At 32.2% G+C, this 26,140-nt stretch overlaps 2 protein-coding genes across 4 annotated transcripts in view; one reads left to right on the top strand and one right to left on the bottom strand.

The window, feature by feature from the left end:
- Positions 1-12,091, top strand: part of LOC139516451 (ubiquitin-ribosomal protein eS31 fusion protein) — a 40,151-nt gene extending 28,060 nt beyond the window's left edge. The window contains exons 1-5 of one of the 2 annotated variants that reach the window (XM_071306586.1): positions 1,656-1,785; positions 3,058-3,122; positions 5,410-5,464; positions 6,097-6,314; positions 11,908-12,091. In XM_071306586.1, the coding sequence (XP_071162687.1) occupies positions 1,671-1,785; positions 3,058-3,122; positions 5,410-5,464; positions 6,097-6,314; positions 11,908-12,063 (609 nt within the window). In that variant the 5' untranslated portion in view covers positions 1,656-1,670 and the 3' untranslated portion in view covers positions 12,064-12,091. Of the gene's footprint in view, positions 1-1,655; positions 1,786-3,057; positions 3,123-5,409; positions 5,465-6,096; positions 6,315-11,907 lie in introns of those variants that run through there. The other variant, XM_071306587.1, reaches the window with a different exon arrangement.
- Positions 12,092-19,545: 7,454 nt separating this feature from the next.
- LOC139516408 (trichohyalin-like) lies at positions 19,546-25,589 on the bottom strand. Of its 2 annotated transcripts, none has more exons than XM_071306484.1 (7): positions 25,463-25,589; positions 24,150-24,230; positions 21,627-22,719; positions 21,140-21,332; positions 20,620-20,702; positions 20,237-20,339; positions 19,546-19,877 (listed from the first exon to the last, which is right to left on the bottom strand). In XM_071306484.1, exons 2-7 carry the CDS (start codon positions 24,221-24,223, stop codon positions 19,603-19,605), a joined length of 1,821 nt encoding a protein of 606 aa, XP_071162585.1. In that variant the 5' UTR covers positions 24,224-24,230; positions 25,463-25,589; the 3' UTR covers positions 19,546-19,602. The 2 variants fall into 2 exon arrangements, with proteins under 2 accessions (XP_071162585.1, XP_071162586.1); XM_071306485.1 differs by lacking the exon at positions 25,463-25,589 and adding an exon at positions 24,450-24,563.
- Between the last annotated feature and the right edge of the window lie 551 nt (positions 25,590-26,140).

Raw genomic sequence — 26,140 nt, 5'->3', positions numbered from 1 at the left:
TGAAATTGTATATGTTCATGTATTGAATAAAGTGATCATGATAAGGGCGCAGGACATTTTAGCGAAAAATTTTGAACCACTAGGGGACATTTGAGCGCCAACATTAGAGCTCAGTTTAGCACCGGATTTATCCGTTCACTTGTATTTTCGATAGTCCATTTTAGCGAAAACTTACCTGGTTGAATAAAACTCACTATAAGCTTTGGCCAGAAGTTTAGTGTAAATCAAATGGAACAAATAATGATCCAGAGTCGTTCCATGACCATTATAATGAGCATCTTTTATTTCCCATTTTCCTTGTGATTTCATTTTTTTAGTCCCTTTTATAAGATTTTATCATTCTTTGAAGTTCATACTATCCGGCGTGTTCCATTGTCAAATTCCGAAAACTGCAAGATATATCCCAAATATCATGATATCGCCGTTTTCAGCCATGATATTAATATTGAAAATCAGTGATCGGATTACACGCGCTTCCTTGGTGCTACTGAAGTTAATATTACACTTACTTTCGAATTCACACTATATGACATACGCATTGCAATGGCCGGACAAATAGCCACTCCGTTATTCAAACCAAGGTGACTTATTGGTAGATATTATTGTGCTAAACAATTTTTTGTTTTCTTTCTTTACTAAAAAAAACCCCAACATAATATAAAAAAAAACACCATGTAATTCAAGGAAAATAACTTTTATAAGGTGTCAATTTCAGCCAGGACTACTCTTTAGACCGTATTGTGCGGGAAAAAAATCAACCACAGTTTACTCTCGAAATTTTGTAGTTTCTAATTAGGGAGTCAATGCACAATTTCTGTCATGTTGTAGAGGTCATGTTGATTAATTTGAAGATCATATGCATATTGCGCAGACATTTTTTGTTTGGTTGCCGGACAGTTCCTTTCAATCATAGTTTCTGCAAAAAAGCAAACATTGATAAAACAGTCTTTCCAGGACATATTTCGTATAAATCATGAATTTACAAATGTTACCATGTTAACTAATCTGTAGTTATTATTGTTACGAAAACGTTTCCTCTTTACAGTTTCTTCATCTCTTATACTTTTTACAAAACTGAAAACTGAAAAAAAAAAGAAAACATTGTCTTCCAAGAGCAATAAATTATATAAGCAGTCAAATGATGAGTTCCGCTTATTTGTAGTTCATATTGTCACGCTGAACATTTTTGCTGTTTAGTTTCTCAATCGTCAGTTTCTAGATAAATGAGGAAAAAAAGACAAAACTCCTATAATTCAGTTACAATTTCGGTCATGACTTCTCTCTAGATCTTTTTGTGCTAATTTGTTTATATCTATCAAAGTTTTTGCAAAAAAGGGAAGGGTTTTAAAGTGCAATTACTCCTAGGATGGCCTATCATGTGGTCAATTGACAAGTCGTCCATCTTGACTGAACTTAATGTTATGACAGTATAAAAATAACAGTAAGTTTGAATGTATATATAAAAAATTAGGTTGTCTGTTATTAAAGTTATTGAATGATTAATAGGCCCAGGTGCGAGATATCTCCCAAACGCAAATTCCAACATTAAATTAAAAAGTTTCAAGATGAAATCTTGCCTTTACATTAAAACTCTCTAATAAACAAAATATACAGATATAAAATAATTTAACGTGATTTTCTTACATCTTCAAATTACAATTTTAATATTAATGAAACTTGGAATCGTGTATTTATTATTATTAATTATTTCAATAACAAAAGTGGTTTTGAGATTAATATCGCCGAGCACTTCCTTTTCCCTACGACCGCCATCGAGTGAACCTGGTAGCCGTTTTTAATAGCACCTTTTCTTGAATTTACTTTTCTAAATAAACATTATTATTATGTCCTCAGACAAAAATATTAATCATTTAACTTAACACACGAGATAAAGTCAATTGATTGTTGCTTTAAAGGAAATTTTACAGTTCCGACATGCCTCGTGTGGAAACCACGTGGGTTTACTGTTACTCTTGTAACAATAATTTACATTAATCTTTGCATTAATCAACTTGTTAGGCTGTTCTCAATTATTCCCATCACATACACCCTTGTCCTAAACGGTTTCCTAAGTAACATTATTTCCAAAATCTTGTGTTGCATCCATAATTAGCGGATTGACTATCTGGTCAGCTATCAAACACATTATACAGCAGAATTGTTAGTAATTCTTGAATCAAATTGAATTCTATGATTTTGTAAAACCATAATTAATTCACTTGAAATAAGAGCTTTTTTATTACTCGTCAGGTTGGGAACTAGTCGAGATTAGCTGTTTTGACCAGTCCAACATGGATGCGTAACTTTGTTACTTCTAAAGTCTGTGATCTACCGACACCGTTTCTGTTACTATAACTTATATTTTCAAAGGTGATAAGTTTTGAGAGACTTTCAGTCTGCACGGTAGTCAACCAATTGGAACACACTCAGACATTCTGCTTTTTTGCATCTTAAAGGAATGAGGTGTTAGATTATGTATTCATATTGATCTACATTGTATATGTCGACTCTTGATGCGGGATGAGATCTGAAGTCACGCTGCCCCAGCTTGTCTGGCAAAACACCCGTAGAGTAATCTTGACTAGTTCAGTAGTTGAGAACAACCTCGCATATGAGGGATACCCCTCAAAAGAGACTACCCCCTTTAAGAAGGGGTTGTTTTGCTGTTGTAGAAGAGGAAAAACTGCAGCCTCATTACATAACAAGGGGAAACCTATATTTTGAACAACTTTTCTTTAAAAAAAAAGATGTCTTTCAATATTAAAAAATATTAAAGTAAAAGAAATTATATTCCTATATTTGAATTGTTCTATGAGAAAAGTGTCTGCAGATAATGTATAAATGTGCTCTTTTGAAGTTTTGTACTTAAAAGTTGTTTCTAAAATATGTTATTTCACTTGGAATTTACTCCTCATTAAATGGATAGTCATTACTTTATTCCAAATTTGAGGGTTTTCCCAACCTGATGAAATTGAAGAAATCCAAAAAATGATCACGTCTATTACATCGAAGTAATTCCATGGTCAAACTAAAATTTCTTTATTTGTTTCATTGTAGGTCTCTGGTGGTACATTATGCAGATTTTTGTAAAGACCCTCACGGGCAAGACCATCACACTTGAGGTAAATATGACAAAGCATATTTTGGATAAGAAAATACCAATATATGTACAATTAACTTGAAAATTCATAACCTCTTCTGAAAATAATGGCTGTGTCAACACAAAAAAATGTAGGTTCATGTGTGTTAACCCATATGAGGGTATATTGTATCCAGAATTAGTTATATATTTGACGAGCTGAAACACATGCTGATGTTTTCCAACATTCCTGAAACATATTTCATTGGTTGGTTAAACTTAGATTGCTTGAGCAATGATGACAACACTTAGGACACCTAACGAAGCTGATGATTATAAACTAAGCGTTACCATGTCTGAGCTTGAGTATAACAAAGATCTTTCTGAAATTAGTCTTTTCTTTAAAATTACCACTGGTCTGTGAGTATATGAGGAACACTTTAGAGCCAAGGAAGTAGGCTTTTACTATAATCTAGAGTGAAGATGAAATTAAATTTGAAATAATTGCCTTTAGTTGCCCTTTATCTTTGTTTTTATTAAACAGTCCTTTGTGTAAAATTCAATATCTCAACCATTTCTTCATAATTACTTGCGTGTCTGAAATTCTGCCATATATTAATTAAAGCGATGTTAGAACCTGTTCTGTTTCGCTTGCTTACCCTGATAGGGAAATGATTTTACACCCAGTTTGAAACAGTTAAAACTAACTTAAACAAGATTGGAAAATGATTAGGGTAAACATTAGTAAGACAGTAGATAATCCCCAGATGGATTTTTATTAGAATAGAACTTGAGGTCACCATGTTACAAGTTATCATGCTTATATGTAATAAATTTACAAGATTCATGGATCTTAAGGTAGAAGTATTTGATGCAATGATGACAAAACTTAGGACACCTAACGAAGCTGATGATTAAAAATCTAAGCGTTACCATGACTGAGCATCAGAACAGTATCATATTATATTTTGGCTGTATTTTGACAAAATCCGCCACGAAAAAGAACTAGCTAAGATAATACACTAAATATGTAATTGCTAAGCTAAATAATAGATTTTGATCTGAATATTTAAACATGTAGAACAAATCTTAAGCTGTGCACCTGAATGAAAATTAAACTCGTACAAGAACTGGCAAGCTTTTGTTGATTATTATAAATCTCTATCACTGATGACTACAGCTTATGAATAAGGTTCAATTTTTTTATGGCAACAAATATTTTCTTGCCTGTATTATGCTGTGCATAATTAGTAGTACTCCTGAAAAATGTATCTACATTTGTACTTTGACTGTATATCATGAGAAAAGTCATTCAGTTTTATGACAGAATAATAACAGAAACTTTATTTTAGAAATTTACTTATAAACTGAAATAGCTAGTAACGGTCACACTGTAAAAAAAAAGTTTTATTCCTGGAATTTAAAGAATTGTAGGAAGACTACCTGGTTTCTTTCATCAGCAAAATTTTAAGCATCTTGGTTTTTCTCCCTTCTATTTGATGATAAGCTGTAAATGATATGCAATGATGACAAAACTTAGGACACCTAACGAAGCTAAGCTGATGATTATAAATCTAAGCGTTACCATGTCTGAGCATTGATACAGTTGTTGAGCACACAAAAAAAAGACAACGTTGAAACTGGAGTCACTTTGTTGCCAAAAAACCTTGAACTGCATGTATCATTGTTTGTATGCACTGTAAATGGGATATTTGGCAAAGACATTGATTAATATTGAAAACTGTATTAAAAGATCTGTGGAGGAGTACAAAATGTATGTGCAGATTGGTTCAGTAAGAAATTTAATGCCAAAGAAAAGAACTTTGGATCCTTAAGGGACGACATCAAAAGTTCAATGGATAAAAAACTTGATTCATAGTTTTTTCACTGAACCCCCCCCCCCCCCCCCCCCCCTCTCCCTCTTAACTTAATTTGGGTAAAATTGATTTTAGATTAACAAAACTTGCAGCAATGTTGACCCCCAAACTATTTGATTTAAGTTTTTGATGTCGTCCCTAAGCTTATTGCTAGAATTTCACATTGACGAAATAAAAATATACTCGGGTTAGTTATTTACTCAGTTATCAGGTTATAAATATATGTAAATGCTATGATGACAAAACTTAGGACACCTAACGAAGCTGATGATTAAAATCTAAGCGTTACCATGTCTGAGCAGTAAAGCTATATATATACAACTGACATGATTGTGAATAAAAAATATTTACAAATTCCTTATTTGAGTAATAACCTGCTCTTATAAAGCTGTTACCAGACAAATGATTTCCAAATTATAATAAAGTTCCAAAATTATTGTATGAATTTTTCAGGTCGAACCCAGTGATACTATAGAGAATGTCAAGGCTAAGATTCAAGACAAAGAAGGTAAATTTTTTGAAGTGGGGAAAAAAAGTGTTGTAACTTTACTTAATATTCAATTTTAAAAGGTTACCTACTGTAAGTATTTTTAGAAAACAAATCAAAACTACATGAACCAAGTTAAATGATTTAAATTAGCTGCAAATTTATATTTTGTTGACACTTTGTAATTAATAATATATCTGTCTTGATACATCCAAGTTTGTTCTGGTTTTATATGTATATGCAATGATGACAACACTTAGGACACCTAACGAAGCTGATGATTAAAATCTAAGCGTTACCATGTCTGAGCATTGATATACAACTGATGGACATCTGAAAAAGAAAAGTATGTAAAGCTAATTTGATAAAAACTCTACAAAAACAGACATCAACCAAGAAGCATTGTAATGATTTCCAATTTATTTGACCTTGCAAAAACATCCTGCTGTGTAAAAGAACCAATGAAACCTGACCAAACATTTATTTTAAGTAGCTGTGAGCAATGACTTCATGTTGTATCACGATGAAATTTGATATTAATTCAATATGCGCCAGTAAGTGCTTATTCTAAAGTGCTTTAAATTTCTATCTTGATATTTGTCTAATAAAAATTATATAGTTCAATGTCTTAAGTATAAACGGTGTAATTACAGGTATCCCCCCAGATCAGCAGAGATTGATCTTTGCCGGTAAGCAGTTGGAGGATGGAAGAACCCTCTCTGATTACAACATTCAGAAGGAATCTACCCTCCATCTTGTATTACGTCTGAGGGGTGGGGCCAAGAAACGTAAGAAGAAGAATTACACCACACCAAAAAAGAACAAGCACAAGAAGAAGAAGGTTAAATTGGCTGTCCTTAAATACTACAAGGTAGGTTTTCTCAACATCGTGAACTCCGGAGAAAAAAATTAATTTATTAGAGTAGATTTGGTCTTCTGTGTTATCCCACATTGCTTGAATAGATGGGTTTGCGCAAGTGTATCTTTCATCTTTCTGTATGTTTATAAGCTAAAACTATTCACATCAACACAACGAAACTGGTACTAGATAATTTATGGAAGAATGCCATGATGACATTTTATATAACATGAAGGCAGTGATTATAAACAGCTTACCAAAAGTCTGAGCATTTATCTTTCACTACCAAAAATCCACCTCCTGGAATGGGTGAAATATCAGTCTTTTATATCAGTGGCATGCATAGAATTCAAAAGGTACATACAAAATGTGTAGATAGTAGTAGCTAGCATATGCCTCTTTATCTTTGCCAGCAATAACTAGACTAGGCAGCAAACAGGTTTACAACTACCTTTCATGCCTCATAGAAACTCAGTTTTCTCCAGCAAGAAGTTATAACAAAACATTCTAGCAAGATTGACACTTATAACCCTATGAAATTACTAAAAAAAAATAGCATTCAATTCTTATTACATTTATAGGTGAAACAGCAGGGCATCTATGAAATAATAAGTTATATCAAGCTTTTTGTTTGTTTTCTTATTCATTGTTATGACAATTCAGTTGTAATGGGAAGGACATGTAGTCCTAAATGTTGTACTTTATTATGAAGAATTTTTAATTTTGGTATGTGCTGCTATTGTCAGCTTATCAAAAGAAAGGATTCTTGTGTAGCATGCATGTAAAGTAATCAATACTATATTGATACAACAAGAATGCTTATCATTACACACTTAATATAATCATATTAAACTTATAGAAATAAGAATGCCATGATGACATTTTATTATAGATGAAGGCAGTGATTATAAACAGCTTACCAAAAGTCTGAGCATTTATCCTCTTGTTGAAAGTTTCAGAAAGTAACCATATGAGATTTTGCTTTATTCTTTATATTTTAGCACCCCATTAATCTCTTCTGTAAACCCCATCCAGAGCCTTGCATGTTCATGCGACATACAAAAATCTTGTAATAAGAAAAATGAAGAAACTCGTATACCTTTTTCAAATTTGATTTAGACACTCAATCACAATTTCCTATCCATTTTCAATCCTGTGAAAACATAAAAAATTAAATTTAATACTGGGCTTGATGCCTAAAAACTTGAAAAATTTACTTATATAGGTCTACAGGAAACAGTTTGAATTCTCTGTTCTGTGTGATGCTATGATGACAAAACTTAGGACACCTAACGAAGCTGATGATTAAATTCTAAGCGTTACCATGACTGAGCATCAGAATATTAATATTCATTTGAAATGTTGTGAATTGACAAAAAGTATTCTGGAAATATGAGTAGCAATATGAATTTCCATCTACTACTTATGGGAATATTAAATCTGTTTCTCTTTCTCCAGAGCAACCCTCTAATTTTCGAAAATAGCATTGATGTATGCATAAAGATCCCATTACTTGAATTCAGAAATTATTTGAAATATAAAAGTGACAATGTAGCAGTATCTTATTATATCATTGGGATTAACACTGTTAACTAAAAAAAATATTGTTCTTATGCAAATTAGGCCTAAATTAAAATATTGTTTGTTTGCCCTTTTCCGACCCTATGTTTTGAAACAGGGTAGGTAGGTAGGTAAAATATTTTATTTTTTTCCCCAAAAAAATAACTTGGCTCGGTATATTTTTTTTCATGGGTAGGCAGGTAGGTATGATCTTTTATTTTATAGATACAAAATCTGCATAATGTCATTTTTGTCTGTTTTGCTTTTGCTAATAAGTTTCTGGGACTACGCTTCAAAAAAAAGTATCATGTAGAATGTGAAATTAATTCATATGCACTACTATTTTGTTTTCAAATATCAAAATATAGAGCTGTGCCGCATATTTTCAACGTTTAAATATGCCTGGAACTTTGAAGAGTTTTAGATTGCACTAATATTCTGTACTACGTACCTTGTACGCTTACCTCTACCTAAAGGTTTTCTGTAAGAGATAACTTTGTCCTGGTAAAATATGTCCGGGCAGACATACATTACTAGTAATAAAGTCCCGAGAGTGTTTAAATTTCCGTGTGCATGTGCCGATGTTTCTAATAAAAATGGTACAAGACTTAAACTCAATTGTCACATAGTTTGCATCGCATTTATAAATGATCTGTATGGAAAACATGGGCGATTTTACTGCCAAATATTCTCCACTTCACAGGCTTCTGTCCACCTTTTGTCACCTTTGGTTCATGTCAGATATAAATAATATAGCAATGCTGGTCGAAGGCATTGTTAACATAATCTTCCTGATCTACGGATCACAAAAGGCCATCCCTACATAGAATACAACGTCCGTTTACACAAAATACTACGGTTTGTACACACGTTGATAATTTTGTATTAAACGAACTTTTTTTGTAAATGAACCCTGCTCTTCAAGTATAAAAATACAGAGCTAACGTACGTCATATCATGATTGCAAAGCGTTCAACATCGATTTCAAACAAATGCTTTGAAACTCTAAATGCAAGTGTTCATGTCATACGCTCACGTGATACCAAACGGACTAGACCTTTCACGATAAAGATAAAACCCGAGGATTCCGGTAAAAAAGTTTTGAGCGGGAAATACAAATAAAAGATTTTTGGTAGGAACGAAAAAATAAAATAAAATAAAATCTTGCTGATAAATACAAATAAATTTTTTTCAGGCGGAACGAATTTTAAGGGTCGGTCGGTAAAGGGCAAACAAACAATATTTTAATTTAAGCCTTAAATAAAAGCAATTGAATTGTTGAAATATTATAAATTGTCATTTATCTGTGATATGAAATAAATAATTTATGTTTGTAATCTAACAGATGGAATAACTTTGGTCAACTTTATAGAGATGATCATCTAGTTTTTTCAATCGTCCTTTTTATACTTTTAATTTAATTTACAACAAGAACTTAACTGAATGATACAGGTACAAGGTCATTGATGAATAATGCCATGATGACATTTTATAAAAAATGAAGGCAGTGATTATAAACCGCTTACCAAAAGTCTGAGCATTTACCTTGATGTTCAAGAACATTTCAGAAAGCATCCATATATTCATAAGATGTAGAACTACTTAGTGTTTAACCCCCTGAAAAAATAATTTCCAAGATAACCCAAATCTCAAATGTTGTATTGCCAATCATTAAAATCTTCTTTCTTTATTAAAACCCTCCTTCACTTGCTTTATACCAATTTATTTTTACGAGTGATTCGATTCTTATTCAACTACTGTGGAAACATGTTCAAAAAGATAAAATTTCAAATGGAATCTATTAAGATTTCAATTATATTTTATATATATGTACATATAACTCATCTAAAAAAGTAATAATAATAATTGGCCAATTAATTTATTTATGTACTATGTGTTATTAGCCTGTGCCGTTTAACATTAATTAGACCGCAAACAATTACCGTATAGAAACCTATATAAGTTTTCTTCCCATAGAAATTTCAAATAGCATCCTAGAAAAAGAAAATCAAAATTTATAAATTCTTTAAGGAAATCATTGTTAATAGGATAGGGGTTATTTTTAATACAGTATTGAATTTCTTCCAATGAAAGTACATTGTTATCTATAGATCAAACTGAATGAAAATTATAAAAAAATAATTCCAACAAAACTTCATTGGATCAACAGATTATAGTCCATACATCTGCTCTCGTTGATGCAATGATGACAAAACTTAGGACACCTAACGAAGCTGATGATTAAAAATCTAAGCGTTACCATGACGGAGCATCAACAAAGTATAAAATGAATAAAATGTGATGTATAGACAGAACTTTTTAAAAAATTGAGCAGTATGAAGTTCCAATCAACACTTTCCATGTTTCAGAATTTGAAAGTTTATGTAATGAAGATAGCACTTGCTTCTTATCTTTGCATGTACTTCCCTGGAAATATCTGTAAGACAGTAAACGAAAAAAAGCAACTCAGTTAATACTAAATAGAAATTTGATTTGATAAATTTCTCCCTTAAAAAATTTGAAAAAACATCATGGAAAACTTTCAGGTTAATTCAAATAACAAAAGGTTTCATTTGGTATGTAATTGGTAAGGTCATTGGTATCCTAATGAAAAAAATTGTGTTCCTATTAAAACATGACTGAATACATGTATATTAGGAATAATCAAACATTAATTTGAATGATTTACTCTGTTTGCTTGAGCAATGATGACAACACTTAGGACACCTAACGAAGCTGATGATTAAAATCTAAGCGTTACCATGACTGAGCTTGAGCAAAGTATAAAAAGACTAAACAGGTTGTAATTTTTTTATAAATGTATATAGACTGAATTTTTCAAGAAATAGAGTAGCAATATAAATGATATATACGTTATCAGTTAACACTTCCCACGTATAATAGAATTCAAAAATTATATACGACCGTGCTTGCTTCTTATCTTTGCATGTACTGCCTTGTAATCAAAAAGCAACTCATTACTAAACAGAAATTTGATCAACTTTCTACCTCAAAAATTTGAAAAAGCATAGCAAATTAAAAGCTTGAGGTTCATTCAGATAAGAAAAAAAATAAAATATATATGATACGTGATTAATAATGGCATTGGTATTCTAATAAGAGAATTGTGTTCCTCAAGCATGAATGAATATGTTATAAACATTCAAACATTAATTTGAATGATTTACTCCATTTGATGCTTTGATGACAACACTTAGGACACCTAACGAAGCTGATGATTAAAATCTAAGCGTTACCATGTCTGAGCATCTCCTGCTTCGCATCAAACAATCATTCTTTTAGCATATCTCGGCTTTATACAATCGTGAAAGGAAAAACTAAATTCTAAAAAATTAATGCTACTACTAGTACTAAGTACATGTATTATATTCCAAACTAGGTCAACAGGAACAACTATAACAAAAAGAAAACTTTTATTTCTTAGTCCTTCAAATCTATGGCAGACTCCGCCTTCACACTTAACTTTTGAGTCCAGAAGCTATTTTTTATGAAAATTTTAGTTGGATTCTGTTGGCTTGTAGAGAAGAATTTTACAAGCCAATGCTGTAGGACTTGTAGTTATCCGTGAAGACTGCAGAATTTCAAGTACTGTAAATTCAGAAATTATTGCTTGCATTTATTATTGCGATTTTGTCGTATTAGAATTAAATGGGATTATAATTTTTACAATTTTGAGAAAAATCCTGTTTAATTCATATACAATATTTCAAAATGTGAGTTTAAATTATTGCGCTTTCAACTCTGTCGCAGCAATAATAAAAACCTCACAATAATTTCTGAATTTACAGTATTAGATTTTAAGAATAATAAAGTATCTGCAAGCTATTGTTGTAACATATATGTTGAACAGGTTGTGATTATGGAAAGATAATGCTTTGATGACCATTATTATGATGAAGCTAATGATTAAAAAAGCTTACCAAAAGTCTGAGCATTTGATTTCAATATATATTCAGTGTTTTTTAACATTGTAGGAAGCACACATATGTATTGTATTATCATGGTTCTATTATTATTTTTTCAGGTTGATGAGAACGGTAAAATCACCCGACTGAGACGTGAATGTCCCAACGAAGAGTGTGGTGCCGGTGTATTCATGGCAAACCATTTTGACAGACAATACTGTGGAAAATGTTGTCTCACATATGTTTTCAACAAACCAGAGGCAACAAAAAAATAAACCCACAATAAATTATTGAAGAGGAAAATTGAAGTGTTTTTCATTCCAGTAAAAACTGCTTGCTTTTCCGATGACTCAAACAGTTGTTAGTGAGTGCCCTGGGGTTACATCTAACAATAAGAAATCTTCTTGTTTGTATGTATACAAATAAGATGAGGTATGATTACCAATGAGAAAACTATCAGCAACTGTTAGCAATTTTAGGCAACCGTATGGCCTTCAACAATGAGAAAACCTTATACTGTATAGTTAACGTTAAAAAGCATGAAAAATGTGAAACTATTCAATAGAGAAAACTGACAGCCTAATTTCTAACATACAGTTAAAGAAAATATATGACAATTAGATAGGAAGATGTGGCATGAGTGCCAATGAGACAACTCTCCATCCAACTTGGGAAGTAACCATTTATAAAAGTAAACCATTATAGGTCAAGGTATGGCCTTCAACACAGAGCCTTGGCTCTCACCGAACAGCAAGCTATAAAGGGCCCAAAAAATTACTATTGTAAAACCATTCAAATGGGAAAACCAACTGTCTAATCTATATAAAAACAAGAAACTCGTATGAACTACATAAATGGACGACAACTACTGTACATCAGATTCCTGACTTAAGATAGGTGCAAACATTAACAGTGGGATTAAACATTTTAATGGTACCAAACCTGCTCCCTTTTCTGAAACAATGGTATAACATCACAACATAGAAAGACATGTTTATTCACAGTCAACAAAACAAATACCCTTTAAGTCATTGTCACAAAACTTTGTAAATCCTGCCCAACAGTGATCATGTGCATATATGTACAAAAAATGTACCCTTAACCCCTGGGTTTTTCAGGGAAAAATTTGGCATGATTATTCTCCTAAAAGTAGAAAAATGAAAAACACATGAAATTCATGGTCAAAACCAGGGCCATAAGTACAATAAGAGAGCCCAAGCTGAAATGTCCCTCCTTCTTTACCTATCATTGATATTATGTTGATAGTTCTAAATATAAAGCTTTATTTCAACTGTCACATAAACTTAACATTACCCAGAAAACTAAAGATTGACCAATGAACCATATGAAAATGAAGTCAAGGTCAGATGAACAATGCCAGGCAGACATGTACAGCTAACAATTTTTCCATACAACACATATAGTTGATCTATTGCTTATAGATTAAGAAAAACAGACCAAAACACAAAAAACTTAGCTTTGACCACTGATACATGAAAATGAGGTCAAGGTCAGATGACACCTGCCAGTTAAACATGTACACCTTACAGTCCTTCCATACACCGAATCAACTAGACTTGCTGCTTATAGTATGAGATATGGACTTGACCACCAAAACTTAACCTTGTTCACTGATCCATGAAATGAGGTCGAGGTCAAATGAAAACTGTCTGACAGGCATGAGGACCTTGCAAGGTATGCACATACCAAATATAGTTATCCTATTACATATAATAAGAGAATTTAACATTACAAAAAATCTTTTTTCAAGTAGTCACTGAACCATGAAAATGAGGTCAAGGACACTGGACATGTGACTGATGGAAAGTTCGTTCGCAAACATGTCTTCCACTTTCTAAAATATAAAGCTTTTAAGAAGTTGGCTAATGCCGCCGGATCACTTTCCCCAAGTCGATCTTTCTGCAACAAAAGTTGCAGGCTCGACAAAAACCACATGACAGTCACATGTCTTGAAGATCCGATGTCGGGCAGGCAGATGATATAGCTATACTTCATGTAACCCCTCAGAATATTGCTCAACAACTATTCTAGTGAGGCATATTTTTGATATTACAGTGACTTGACCGTTAGTGTTGCTCTCCACCAATTGCAACTCATTCAAAATTTTGACCAAATTGCAATTTGTTTTATTAAACCAAATTTCTCAACTGGTCAGAATTTTAACAAATTGTTCAGTCAAAAATGTGAAAGTGCAAGGTGATAAAATAAATAATACTTTCAATTCAAAATGATTTTTGTCCACTTTAATGTTGTTGTGACAAAATCAGTCTATCAGTTTGTATAGGTATATCATAGTTAATATCATGCTGAAGGTAAATCTTATTATTTTGAATTTCTATAAAAATGTATAAACTCTTTGTATAGTTTCTTTCTAAATGTATTCTATATTCATAAGAATCGGATATCATTTTAAATAAAACATTACCTATTCATTAAAATATGCGTGAAATAACAATATGCTTTTGATAAGTTTCCATGGGAAGATAACCTAAAACTAAGACTTTTTGAAAGAAAAAATTATTATCTCCCCATGGAAACTTCCTACAAACGTATTGAAATTTTACTGAATATGAAATGTTTTAATTCACAAAATGTATGATTCTTATGAATATTAAATACTTTCCGAAAGAAAGCTTAGTTTTGACAATTTTATAGCAATTCAAAATAACAACAGTTCACCTTTAGAAAGGTAATGGCTATAATATACCTATACAAACTGATAAGACTTAATATTGTCACAAACCGACCGTGCAAAGGCGTTAAAAACTTCCATTTGTTGTATTGTCACAACATCATTAAAGTGGAGTTAGTCTTAAAGGATTGTAAGTATGTTTTATAATATCACCAACACTGTAAATTAATCACTTGGCTGTGTTTTTTTGCAGTTTTTTCAAAATTCTGACCAGTTGAAATAATTGATTTTATAAAACAAATTGCAATTTGATCAGAATTTTGCATAAGTTGCAATCGGTAGGGAGCAACACCAACAGTCAAGTCACTGTAAATAAAAATGGCTTATCTGGTCAGTTTTATTGTCGAGCCTGCAACTTTTGTTGCAGAAAGCTCGACATGGGTATAGTGATCCGGTGGCGGCGGCGTTAGCTAACTTTTTAAAGCTTTATATTTTAGAAGGTGGAAGACCTGGATGCTTCATACTTTGTATATAGATGCCTCATGTTACGAAGTTTCTGTCAGTCACATGTCAAATGTCCTTGACCTCATTTTCATGGTTCAGTGACCACTTGAAAAAAGTTCAGATTTTTTGTAATGTTGAATTCTCTCTTATTATAAGTAATAGGATAATTATATTTGGTATGTGCGTACCTTGCAAGGTCCTCATGCCCGTCAGACAATTTTCACTTGACCTCGACCTCATTTCATGGATCAGTGAACAAGGTTAAGTTTTGGTGGTCAAGTCCATATCTCAGATACTATAAGCAATAGGGCTAGTATATTCGGTGTATGGAAGGACTAAGGTGTCATCTGACCTTGACCTCAATTTTATGGTTCAGTGGTTATAGTTAAGTTTTTGTGTTTTGGTCGGTTTTTATACAACCGCAAAAATCGAATTTTTTTTGGTCGTATCACGTTGGCGTCGTCGTCGTCGTCCGAAGACTTGGTTTTCGCACTATAACTTTAGTATAAGTAAATAGAAATCTATGAAATTTTAACACAAGGTTTATGACCATAAAAGGAAGGTTGGGATTGGTTTTGGTCCCAACAGTTTAGGAATTAGGGGCCAAAAAGGGCCCAAATAAGCATTTTCTTGGTTTTCGCACTATAACTTTAGTTTAAGTAAATAGAAATCTATGAAATTTTGACACAAGGTTTATGATCACAAAAGGAAGGTTAGGATTGATTTTGGGAGTTTTGGTCCCAACATTTTAGGAATTAGGGGCCAAAAAGGGCCCAAATAAGCATTTTCTTGGTTTTCGCACTATAACTTTAGTTTAAGTTAATAGAAATCTATGAAATTTTGACACAAGGTTTATGACCACAAAAGAACGGTTGGGATTGATTTTGGGAGTTTTGGTTTCAACAGTTTAGGAATTAGGGGCCAAAAAAGGGCCCAAATTAGCATTATTCTTGGTTTTCGCACAATAACTTTAGTTTAAGTAAATAGAAATCAATGAAATTTAAACACAATGTTAATGACTACAAAAGGAAGATTGGTATTGATTTTGGGAGTTTAGGTCCCAACAGTTTAGGAATTAGGGGCCAAAAAGGGACCCAAATAAGCATTTTTCTTGGTTTTCGCACCATAACGTTAGTATAAGTAAATAGAAATCTATGAAATTTAAACACAAGGTTTATGACCATAAAAGGAAGGTTGGTATTGATTTTGGGAGTTTTGGTCACAACAGAATAAGGGGCCCAAAGGGTCCAAAATTAAACTTTGTTTGATTTCATCCAAATTGAATAATTGGGGTTCTTTGATATGCCGAATCTAACTGTCATGACTGTGTATGTAGATTCTTAACTTTTGGTCCCGTTTTCAAATTGGTCTACATTAAGGTCCAAAGGGTCCAAAATTAAACTTAGTTTGATTTTGACAAAAAATGAATCAGTTAGGTTCTTTGCTATGCTGAATCTAAAAATGTACTTAGATTCTTGATTATTGGCCCAGTTTTCAAGTTGGTCCAAATCGGGGTCCAAAATTAAACTTTGTTTGATTTCATCAAAAATTGAATAAATGGGGTTCTTTGATATACCAAATCTAACTGTGTATGTAGATTCTTCTTTTTTGGTCCTGTTTTCAAATTGGTCTACACTAAAGTCCAAAGGGTCCAAAATTAAACTTAGTCTGATTTTAACAAAATTGAAATCTTGGGGTTCTTTGATATGCTGAATCCAAAAATGTACTTAGATTTTTTATTATGGGCCCAGTTTTCAAGTTGGTCCAAATGAGGATCTAAAATTATTATATTAAGTATTGTGCAATAGCAAGTCTTTTCAATTGCACAGTATTGCGCAATGGCAAGAAATATCTAATTGCACAATATTGTGAAATAGCAAATTTTTTTTTAATTAGAGTTATCTTTCTTTGTCCAGAATAGTAAGCAAGAAATATCTAATTGCAAAATATTGTGCAATAGCAAGATTTTTTTTTAATTGGAGTTATCTTTCTTTGTCCAGAATCAACTTAAATCTTTGTTATATACAATATACAATGTATATTCACTTTTTACTACCAACTGATAAATTAAAATAATCTTTACCATTCATGATAACAAGCAGTTTTTTTTACATCTTAATATTTTATGATGTATTTAAATGAGTAGGTATTGTTGCAAACTCCATTAGAAATTTTAATTGAGATTAGTTTTGGAATAAGGGAAAGGGGGATGTGATTAAAAAAATTGGGTTCAATTTTTCTCATTTGAAATTTCATAAATAAAAAAGAAAATTTCTTCAAACATTTTTTTGAGAGGATTAATATTCAACAGCATAGTGAATTGCTCTAAGAGAAAACAAAAATTTTAAGTTCATTAGAACACATTCATTCTGTGTCAGAAACCTATGCTGTGTCAACTATTTAATCACAATCCAAATTTAGAGCTGAATCCAGCTTGAATGTTGTGTCCATACTTGCCCCAACCGTTCAGGGTTCAACCTCTGCGGTCATATAAAGCTACGCCCTGCGGAGCATCTGGTTTATTAATGGCCCAGTTTTTAAGTTGGTCCAAATCGGGGTCCAAAATTAAACTTTCTTTGATTTCATCAAAAATTGAATAATTGGGGTTCTTTGATATGCCAAATCTAACTGTGTATGTAGATTCTTAATGTTTGGTCCCGTTATAAAATTGGTCTACATTAAAGTCCAAATGGTCCAAAGTAAGTTTGATTTTAACAAAAATTGAATTCTTGGGCTTTTTTGATATTCTGAATCTAAACATGTACTTAGATTTTTTATTATGGGCCCAGTTTTCAAGTTGGTTCAAATCAGGATCCAAAATTATTATATTAAGTATTGTGCAATAGCAAGAAATTTTCAATTGCACAGTATTCAGCAATAGCAAGAAATCTTCAATTGCACAGTATTGTGCAATAGCAAGAAATTTTCAATTAATCAGTATTGCGCAATAGCAAGAAATATCTAATTGCAATTTCAATTGGAGTTATCTTTCTTTGTCCAAAATAGTAGTTGAATCAACTTAAATCTTTGTTTTATACAATATATATAATTAATATTTCAATTGGAGTTATCTTTCTTTGTCCAGAATAGAAGTTGAATCAACTTATACAATATACAATGTATATTCACTTTTTCTACCAACTGATAAATCAAAACAATCTTTACCATTCAATGATAACAAGCACTTTATTTTACATTTTAATATTTTATGATGTATTTAAATGAGTAGTTATTGTTGCAAACTCCATTAGAAATTTGAATTGAGATCAGTTTTGGAAAAAGGGAAAGGGGGATGTGAAAACTAATGGGGGTGGGGGGTTAAATTTTTCTCATTTCAGATTTCATAAAGAAAAAGAAAATTTCTTCAAACATTTTTTTGAGAGGATTAATATTCAACAGCATAGTGAATTGCTCAAAGGCAAAAAAAAATATTTTAAGTTCATTAGACCACATTCATTCTGTGTCCGAAACCTATGCTGTCAACTATTTAATCACAATCCAAATTTATAGCTGAATCCAGCTTGAATGTTGTTTCCATACTTGCCCCAACCGTTCAGGGTTCAACCTCTGCGGTCGTATAAAGCTGTGCCCTGTGGAGCATCTGGTTAAGTTTAAGTTCTTAGACCACATTCATTATGTGTCAGAAACCTGTGTTGTGTCAACTATTTAATCACAGTCCAAATTAAGAGATGTATCAAGCTTGAATGTTGTGTCCATACTTGCCCCAATGTTCAGCGGTCGTATAAAGCTGCGCCCTGCGGAGCATCTGGTTCTCATACTTTATGCAATAGATCTACTATATTTGTTGTATGGAATAATTGTAAGGTGTGCATGTCTAGTGGGCAGATGTCATCTGACCTTGACCTCATTTTCATGGTTGAGTGTTTATGTGACAGTTTTTAATAAAGCTTTATACTTAGGACTATCAACAAAGTTAAGTTTTTGAGTTTTGGTCTTTTTATCTAATACTATATTCCATATGTCAACTATATTTGGTGTATGGAAATATTTTATGATCTATATGTCAGTCGCGCAGGTTTTATTTGACCTCGACCTCATTTTCACGGTTCATTGCTCAGTGTTAAGTTTTTGTGTTTTGGTCTATTTTTCTTAAACTATAAGTAATAGGTCAACTATATTTGTTGTATGAAAGCATTGTTAGCTGTACATGTCTGCATGGCATGGTTCATCTGACCTTGACCTCATTTTCATGGTTCATTAGTCTTTGTTTAGTTATCTTGGTTAATGTTAAGTTTATGTGACAGTTTTTAATAAAGCTTTATACTTAGGACTATCAACATAATATCAATGATTAGTAAAGAAGGCGAGACATTTTAGTGTGTGCACTCGTGTTAAATTAGTTCTAGCGTCTTTTAAAACGACTGAATATGTTTTAAAGATGTCAAGTTATAGTGTTGTTGTAATTTCTAATATAGAAACCGAAAAACACGCAACAATATACGCGTGTGAAACCGAAACCGATGAAATATGGATGATACGAAAACATATGACACGACGATAGGTTTACTGTTCTTTCTGGTACATCGCCAATTTCATTATGATGTTCAAATTTTGAATACTTGAATAATTAAATTATAAATTAAACAAAAATAAAAGATTTATTAAATACACAAATAAAAAACGAAAATAATTATAATCAATGTTCAAAATCTTCATCAGGTTTGCTATGACAACAAAATAGTTTACAGAACCACTGTCGAAAGCTCGTGAATCCACCGTTAGGTTTGGATTGAAAATCAACTTCTGTATATGTTTCAGAAGCTTTTGTTTTACTAGTAATCGTTGAAACGTGTATATCTTCCACTACTGATGAAAAGAATGGCCTTAGATGTGGTCTTGGGGTTTCTTCTGTGTCACTTAAACTAATACTGAACCATTCACTGTCTGATGTCCTTGATGTGTCTGGTATATCTAAAGAAAATGGAACTTTATTAACAGAGGAACAGTGAAAGTCAGACATTTTTTTTAATTCTCGCCTAGCTAAAGCCTTTTAAATTACAATCTCATTATCAATCATAGCAAAACTACTTTGGGTGTGCAAGTTGAGTACATAATTGTAATATCATGAAACAAACAATTTGTACTGGTATTCAAAGTTTCAGTGATGATTTTTTTTTTTTAAGAAGTTTTACGTACAAAAATGAGTGACACTGATATATTATTGTTGATATCCAGCATCTGGCAAGATTCATAATGAACCGAGAAGCCACCAAGGTTAAAAAAATGAATAGTTATATAGATAGAAAAAGGGGATTTCGGATATAATTTACCTTCATCCTCTACTTCGTCATCCAATGCCGACAAATCTAACTTTAGTTCCTCCTTTAAAGCAAGATGTTTATCAATGATGTCTTTTGTTGAAGGCTTGTTTCTCTGAAAAAAAAGAGTCAAATTAAGTGTTAATTTTACTAGGTCCTTTAATTTTATGCCAGTCATGATATAAAATTGGGGGTTTCTGTTTTGAAAGACCACTCTATAAGTGATACAAAAGGAATACAATATTCGTTTATTGTTATTTTTTACATTTTGTTTCAACTTCGGCTTAATGACAGCATTTCACCCGCAGTATACTAGTATGTGAATCAATGGTGAAAAATATATTTTCATCCTTTGCCGATTTCTTTTTTTATATATAAATATCAATATAATTTACCTTAAATACTATATTGGCTATCCGTTGAAGATATCCCCTTTTATTTGGAACAGTTTCACTTATTACAGATCCGTCCAGTTCTTCTGAAAAACAAAGCAAACATGTTTCTCAATTATAAACTGGAAAACTGGAAAACGACACACTGTTACTGTTGTAACACCAACGATTGCTTGTGTCTCTAACGACAAACTCATTATTACGGTAATTTTAGTTTTTATATTATACTTTAATGTCCTTTTTTGGTTTCAAAAGCTCTTAAAATTTTGTTTAACTTTTTAAATTTTCAAATATGAAACAGAGGCCATGTTTGCACTTGGGAACTACGTTATTTTTAATCAACATGTCATAAGATAATTTTTTTTCTAATTCATTTAGGTTAACATCGAAAACAATTATCATGTTTGATTTGTTAGGATTATTTTCCTTTTAAGCACGTTTGTTTATATTTTCATACGTGTTCCTCGACCTTTTTTTAAATCTCATATTTTCGTTAAAGGGGTTAATTTCTATATGTGCTTACTGTCGATTGCTACATTCCACGTGTCTGTCATTTGCAAGCTTTGGTAATTGTTATGCTGTTCTCTCACAAATGAGTTTATTCTTTCTTCTTTCGCCGGCGAAAGGAAGGGTCCTTGTTGTCTTTTTTCTATGTGTTCCTCTTTAAGACACAGATCTTGTTGTGAAGTCCAATCGCTCTCTGTATTGTCTCGTGCCTGTCAACAAAAAAATAATATAAATATATGAATTTACGATAGTAAACGATTGCTATCTACGCAAAATATTGAAACAGGTCATTTAAATAAAATAAAAAATATTAAAAGGGAAGGATACTTTATGAGCTACTGATTGATTGGAGGGTTGTTTCTACGAAAGTGTAGTTGTTTTTAATATAAACACTGATACCATAATTTTGTACACAAATATAAACACTGCTATAGTTTTTTTTTAAATGCTAAGTTCCTTATCACCAATTACTCAAACGCATTTAAACAAAAATATGTTAGTACCTCCTGGGAAACACGCCGCAGTAAGTCAAGGTCAGTGGCTGGTTTCCAGAATTCTTCAAATTGCTTCTCTATCTTTTCTTGGTCTTTTGTTAACCTATTTCTCTCCTTTTCTTCCTGGATTATATTTTCTCTGGCATATGCGTCAACAAGTTTACTGTATTCAGCATCTCTGACGGACTTGTAAAAAGCAGCGCATTCATCGTCGTCTGTTATTTCTTTGGTTGAAATTATCTTTTCTTGTTCTCTTACTTTCCTATTTCTCTCCTTTTCTTCCTGGATTATATTTTCTCTGGCATATGCGTCAACAAGTTTACTGTATTCAGCATCTCTGACGGACTTGTAAAAAGCAGCGCATTCATCGTCGTCTGTTATTTCTTTGGTTGAAATTATCTTTTCTTGTTCTCTTACTTTCCTATTTCTCTCCTTTTCTTCCTGGATTATATTTTCTCTGGCATATGCGTCAACAAGTTTACTGTATTCAGCATCTCTGACGGACTTGTAAAAAGCAGCGCATTCATCGTCGTCTGTTATTTCTTTGGTTGAAATTATCTTTTCTTGTTCTCTTACTTTCCTATTTCTCTCCTTTTCTTCCTGGATTATATTTTCTCTGGCATATGCGTCAACAAGTTTACTGTATTCAGCATCTCTGACGGACTTGTAAAAAGCAGCGTATTCATCGTCGTCTGTTATTTCTTTGGTTGAAATTATCTTTTCTTGTTCTCTTACTTTCCTATTTCTCTCCTTTTCTTCCTGGATTATATTTTCTCTGGCATATGCGTCAACAAGTTTACTGTATTCAGCATCTCTGACGGACTTGTAAAAAGCAGCGTATTCATCGTCGTCTGTTATTTCTTTGGTTGAAATTATCTTTTCTTGTTCTCTTACTTTCCTATTTCTCTCCTTTTCTTCCTGGATTATATTTTCTCTGGCATATGCGTCAACAAGTTTACTGTATTCAGCATCTCTGACGGACTTGTAAAAAGCAGCGCATTCATCGTCGTCTGTTATATCTTCTTCATTGTTATTCAGTGGTATTTCAGTCTCGTTACAATTAACTATTTGTGCGCCAGACATAATGTTAGCTTCTATTTCGCTGAAAATGAAAGCAAGGATCATTAAGAATTTATGTAACGCCGTTAAGGAAAATTATATTCCATTCAATAAAATACACGAAAAGTGAAGAGAAAGTCTCAAAGAGAGGAGCCAGACACACTGAATGTTTTAATTTTTTTTTAATTAGAAAATGTAGATGTCTAACATTTTTTTATACGACCGCAAAAATTGAAAAAAATTTTGGTCGTACGTCGTCGTCCGGCGTCGGTGTCGGCTTCGTCGTCGTTCGAAGACATTTGGTTTTCGCACTATAACTTGAGTATAAGTAAATAGAAATCTATGAAATTTAAACACAAGGTTTATGACCATAAAAGAAAGGTAGGGATTGATTTTGGAAGTTTTGGTCACAACAGATTAGGAATTGGGGGCCAAAAAGGGCCCAAATAAGCATTTTTCTTGGTTTTCGCACAAAAACTTTAGTATAAGATAACAGAAATCTATGAAATTTTAACATAAGGTTTATGACCACAAAAGAAAGGTTGGGATTGATTTTGGGAGTTTTGGTCCTAACAGTTTAGGAATTGGAGCCAAAAAAGGTCCCAAATAAGCATTTTTCTTGGTTTTCCCTCAATAACTTTACTATAAGTAAATAGAAATCTATGAAATTTTAACACAAGGTTTATGACCACAAAAAGAAGGTTGGGATTGATTTTGGGAGTTTTGGTCCCAACAGTTAAGGAATAAGGGACCAAAAGGGTCTAAAATTAAACTTTGTTTGATTTCATTTAAAAATAAGTTATTAGGGTTCTTTGATATGCCAAATCTAACCGTGTATTTAGATTCTTAATTTTTGGTCCTGTTTTCAAATTGTTTTACGTTAAAACTTAGTTTGATTTTAACAAAAATTGAATTCTTTGGGTTCTTTGATATGCTGAATCTAAACATGTACTTAGAACTTTAATATTTGGGCCCGGTTATCAAATTAGTCCACATTGAAGTCTAAAGGGTCTAAAATTGAACATTATTTGATTTCATCAAAAATTGAATTCTTGGAGTTCTATGATATGCTGAATCTAACCATGTATTTAGATTTTGGATATTGGACCATAAAAGGTAAATGTCCAAATATTAAAATTTTTAAGTTTTAAAGTTTAAGTTCTTAAACCACATTCATTCTGTGTCAAAAACCTATGTTGTGTCAACTATTTAATCACAATCCAAATTCAGAGCTGTATCAAGCTTAAGTGGTGTGTCAATACTTCCCCTAACTGTTCAGGGTTCGACCTCTGCGGTCGTATAAAGCTGCGCCCTGCGGAGCATTTGGTTATTATTTGAAGTAATATACATTTTTGTAGTGTTAAAATCTTAGCCAATACTCAATAGTTCTTACATTTTAGAATAAATTTCAAGCTAGAAATTATATAACTAGCAGTGCGAACATATATCATAATGATGGTGGTCAGTACCTACCTGAAAGCAACTTGAAATAATGACACCATTAAACTACGGATATTCCACTCAAGACTGCTATTATCGGTCTCCATTTCTATTCTAAAAAAAAGTGCAAATATTACAGTAAAGCTGTTTTATTCGGTAATTTTAAATATAATTTGCCTAATTTGTTGTAATTAAATCTCTCAGTTTCTCACTCCATCTCTCTTTCTCATTTTTTTCCTCTGTTCAAAGAACTCATTGTTTGGCTCATCCAACCTATTGCTCGTTCATGCAATAATATATCAATGTTTTTTTAATGTATGAATATAAACTTACCAAGTTGTTCTCGATTGCTGAATCTCGGACAAATGGTTATATTAGTTTAAAATCTTTAAAAAGCGTGTACACACTGCTGAAGGCAAGTTAACAAACTAGCGACGTTGCCAAAGATATATTAGAATTATGACGTTTAGACGTTGAACAACGATTATGTGACATAGTTTCTAATGGTCGAGGTTTAACTGTACATGATCCCTGTTCTTATAACACCAATAGCAAATAGTACTATTTTAACAGCAGTTTACAAGGGTTCAAACAACTTCCAGGCAAAGTTGACCTCGGATAAATTTTGCCATTGAATAATTTTGTTATAAGGGTTATAGTGATTATATAGTGACTCCAACGTATCTCCGTGTTTAAAAATCCATGATACATTTGAGCATAACTAGGGAAAGTAAATTCAGAAAAGCGCTTCGGCCGCACGATTTGTATAAAGTGTTCTTTAAATTTTAACTGGCATTTTCTGTGCTTATATAACATATGTCAATTTATTACATTTGAATTATATGCACAATACTGCTATATAAACAGACTGTCTTCAACTAACTTTATAATTGTTTTATATGTTTATGGTGCACTTTCAAGCCAATTTTACACAATTTTACATATATTAATAAAAAAACAATAACCAAATATAAATAAATAAAAAAAAATAGCACTGTAGGCAGCGGTGGAATTGCTACTTTTTCTTTATTTGACATACAAAATCTTTTTTTAACAAGATTGATTTATGTTAATGATTCTTGCAAACAGCCAATATTTAAATAGTTAAATTATTCTAACTTTGTAGCCTGGCTGTTAACTTGGATGATCGGAATAATATACTAATTGTACTTTCGTCAGGAAAAAAATCAGTCCCAAAATGAAAAGTTGTGTAAAATGAGGTTAAAGAAAAAAAAGTTGTTGAATAGTTCACAGGAAGACAAATACATCAATAATGTTCGCTAAATTAACTTTGGATTTGCCTTACTGTGGAAAATAACGCTTAAAACAAAAATAAATAGTCTTACCTTACAATGATATTCCAACAATCTTCACAAAACTTTCAAAATTCAATTTCAGATATGCAGGCGTATAAAAGCAGCAGTCAGATAGATAGCAACGTTCTTCTCTGATACAAGGTTGCCAGAGAGGTTTATGACGTTTCGACGTTAGATGTCATGTGGGAACGCTTGCGTTAACTGATTGGTGCTGCATGGACTCCAATCAATCCAACCAATGCGAGTCTTTGTGAGTATTGCCGATTGGTTTTTTTTGCTTTGCAAATGGAACACAAGTCAGGATCATGTACCCGAGTGTAACCGGAAAACATGGTCACCACCAGTGTAGTAAATTTACTGAGTTTGAAAATACGAAGACCGCTTTCTTGCTTCTCACAAATCTCCGATCCTCAAATGGGTAGGCTTGGTACTTGTAGAATTTTATTTTACAAAACTCAAAGTACTAAGTACTATATATACCATGGTTTTTACGAGTTAACATATTTAAACAAACGAATCCGAAGGATGAGTTTGTTTAAATATGTTAATGAGTAAGACACATGGTATATAAAATTTGTAATATAAATAAAATGATTGACAGCTTCAAGACCTTCAACTAATATTGGAAATTGATCACGTTACAGTTTTATCCAATGAAATGGAAGCTAGCGCAAGTCACTTTTGCGCTTCGTGTATGATCGTCTGTGT

The sequence above is a fragment of the Mytilus edulis genome, chromosome 3 (assembly GCF_963676685.1).
Source record: "Mytilus edulis chromosome 3, xbMytEdul2.2, whole genome shotgun sequence".
Lineage (NCBI taxonomy): Eukaryota > Metazoa > Mollusca > Bivalvia > Mytilida > Mytilidae > Mytilus > Mytilus edulis.
The sequence above is the reverse complement of the archived record's forward strand: the minus strand, read 5'-3'. Positions and strand labels throughout refer to the sequence as shown.

What these genes read in the sequence shown, in the direction of transcription:
- LOC139516408 (XM_071306484.1), bottom strand. Translation starts at nt 24,223, where the DNA reads ATGGAGACCGATAATAGCAGTCTTGAGTGGAATATCCGTAGTTTAATG. An exon ending in GTGGAATGTAGCAATCGACA is followed by an intron (nt 20,703 to 21,139) that starts GTAAGCACATAT and finishes TTTGTTTTTCAG; the next exon opens with AAGAACTGGACGGATCTGTA. An exon ending in TGACGAAGTAGAGGATGAAG is followed by an intron (nt 19,878 to 20,236) that starts GTAAATTATATC and finishes CATTTTCTTTAG; the next exon opens with ATATACCAGACACATCAAGG.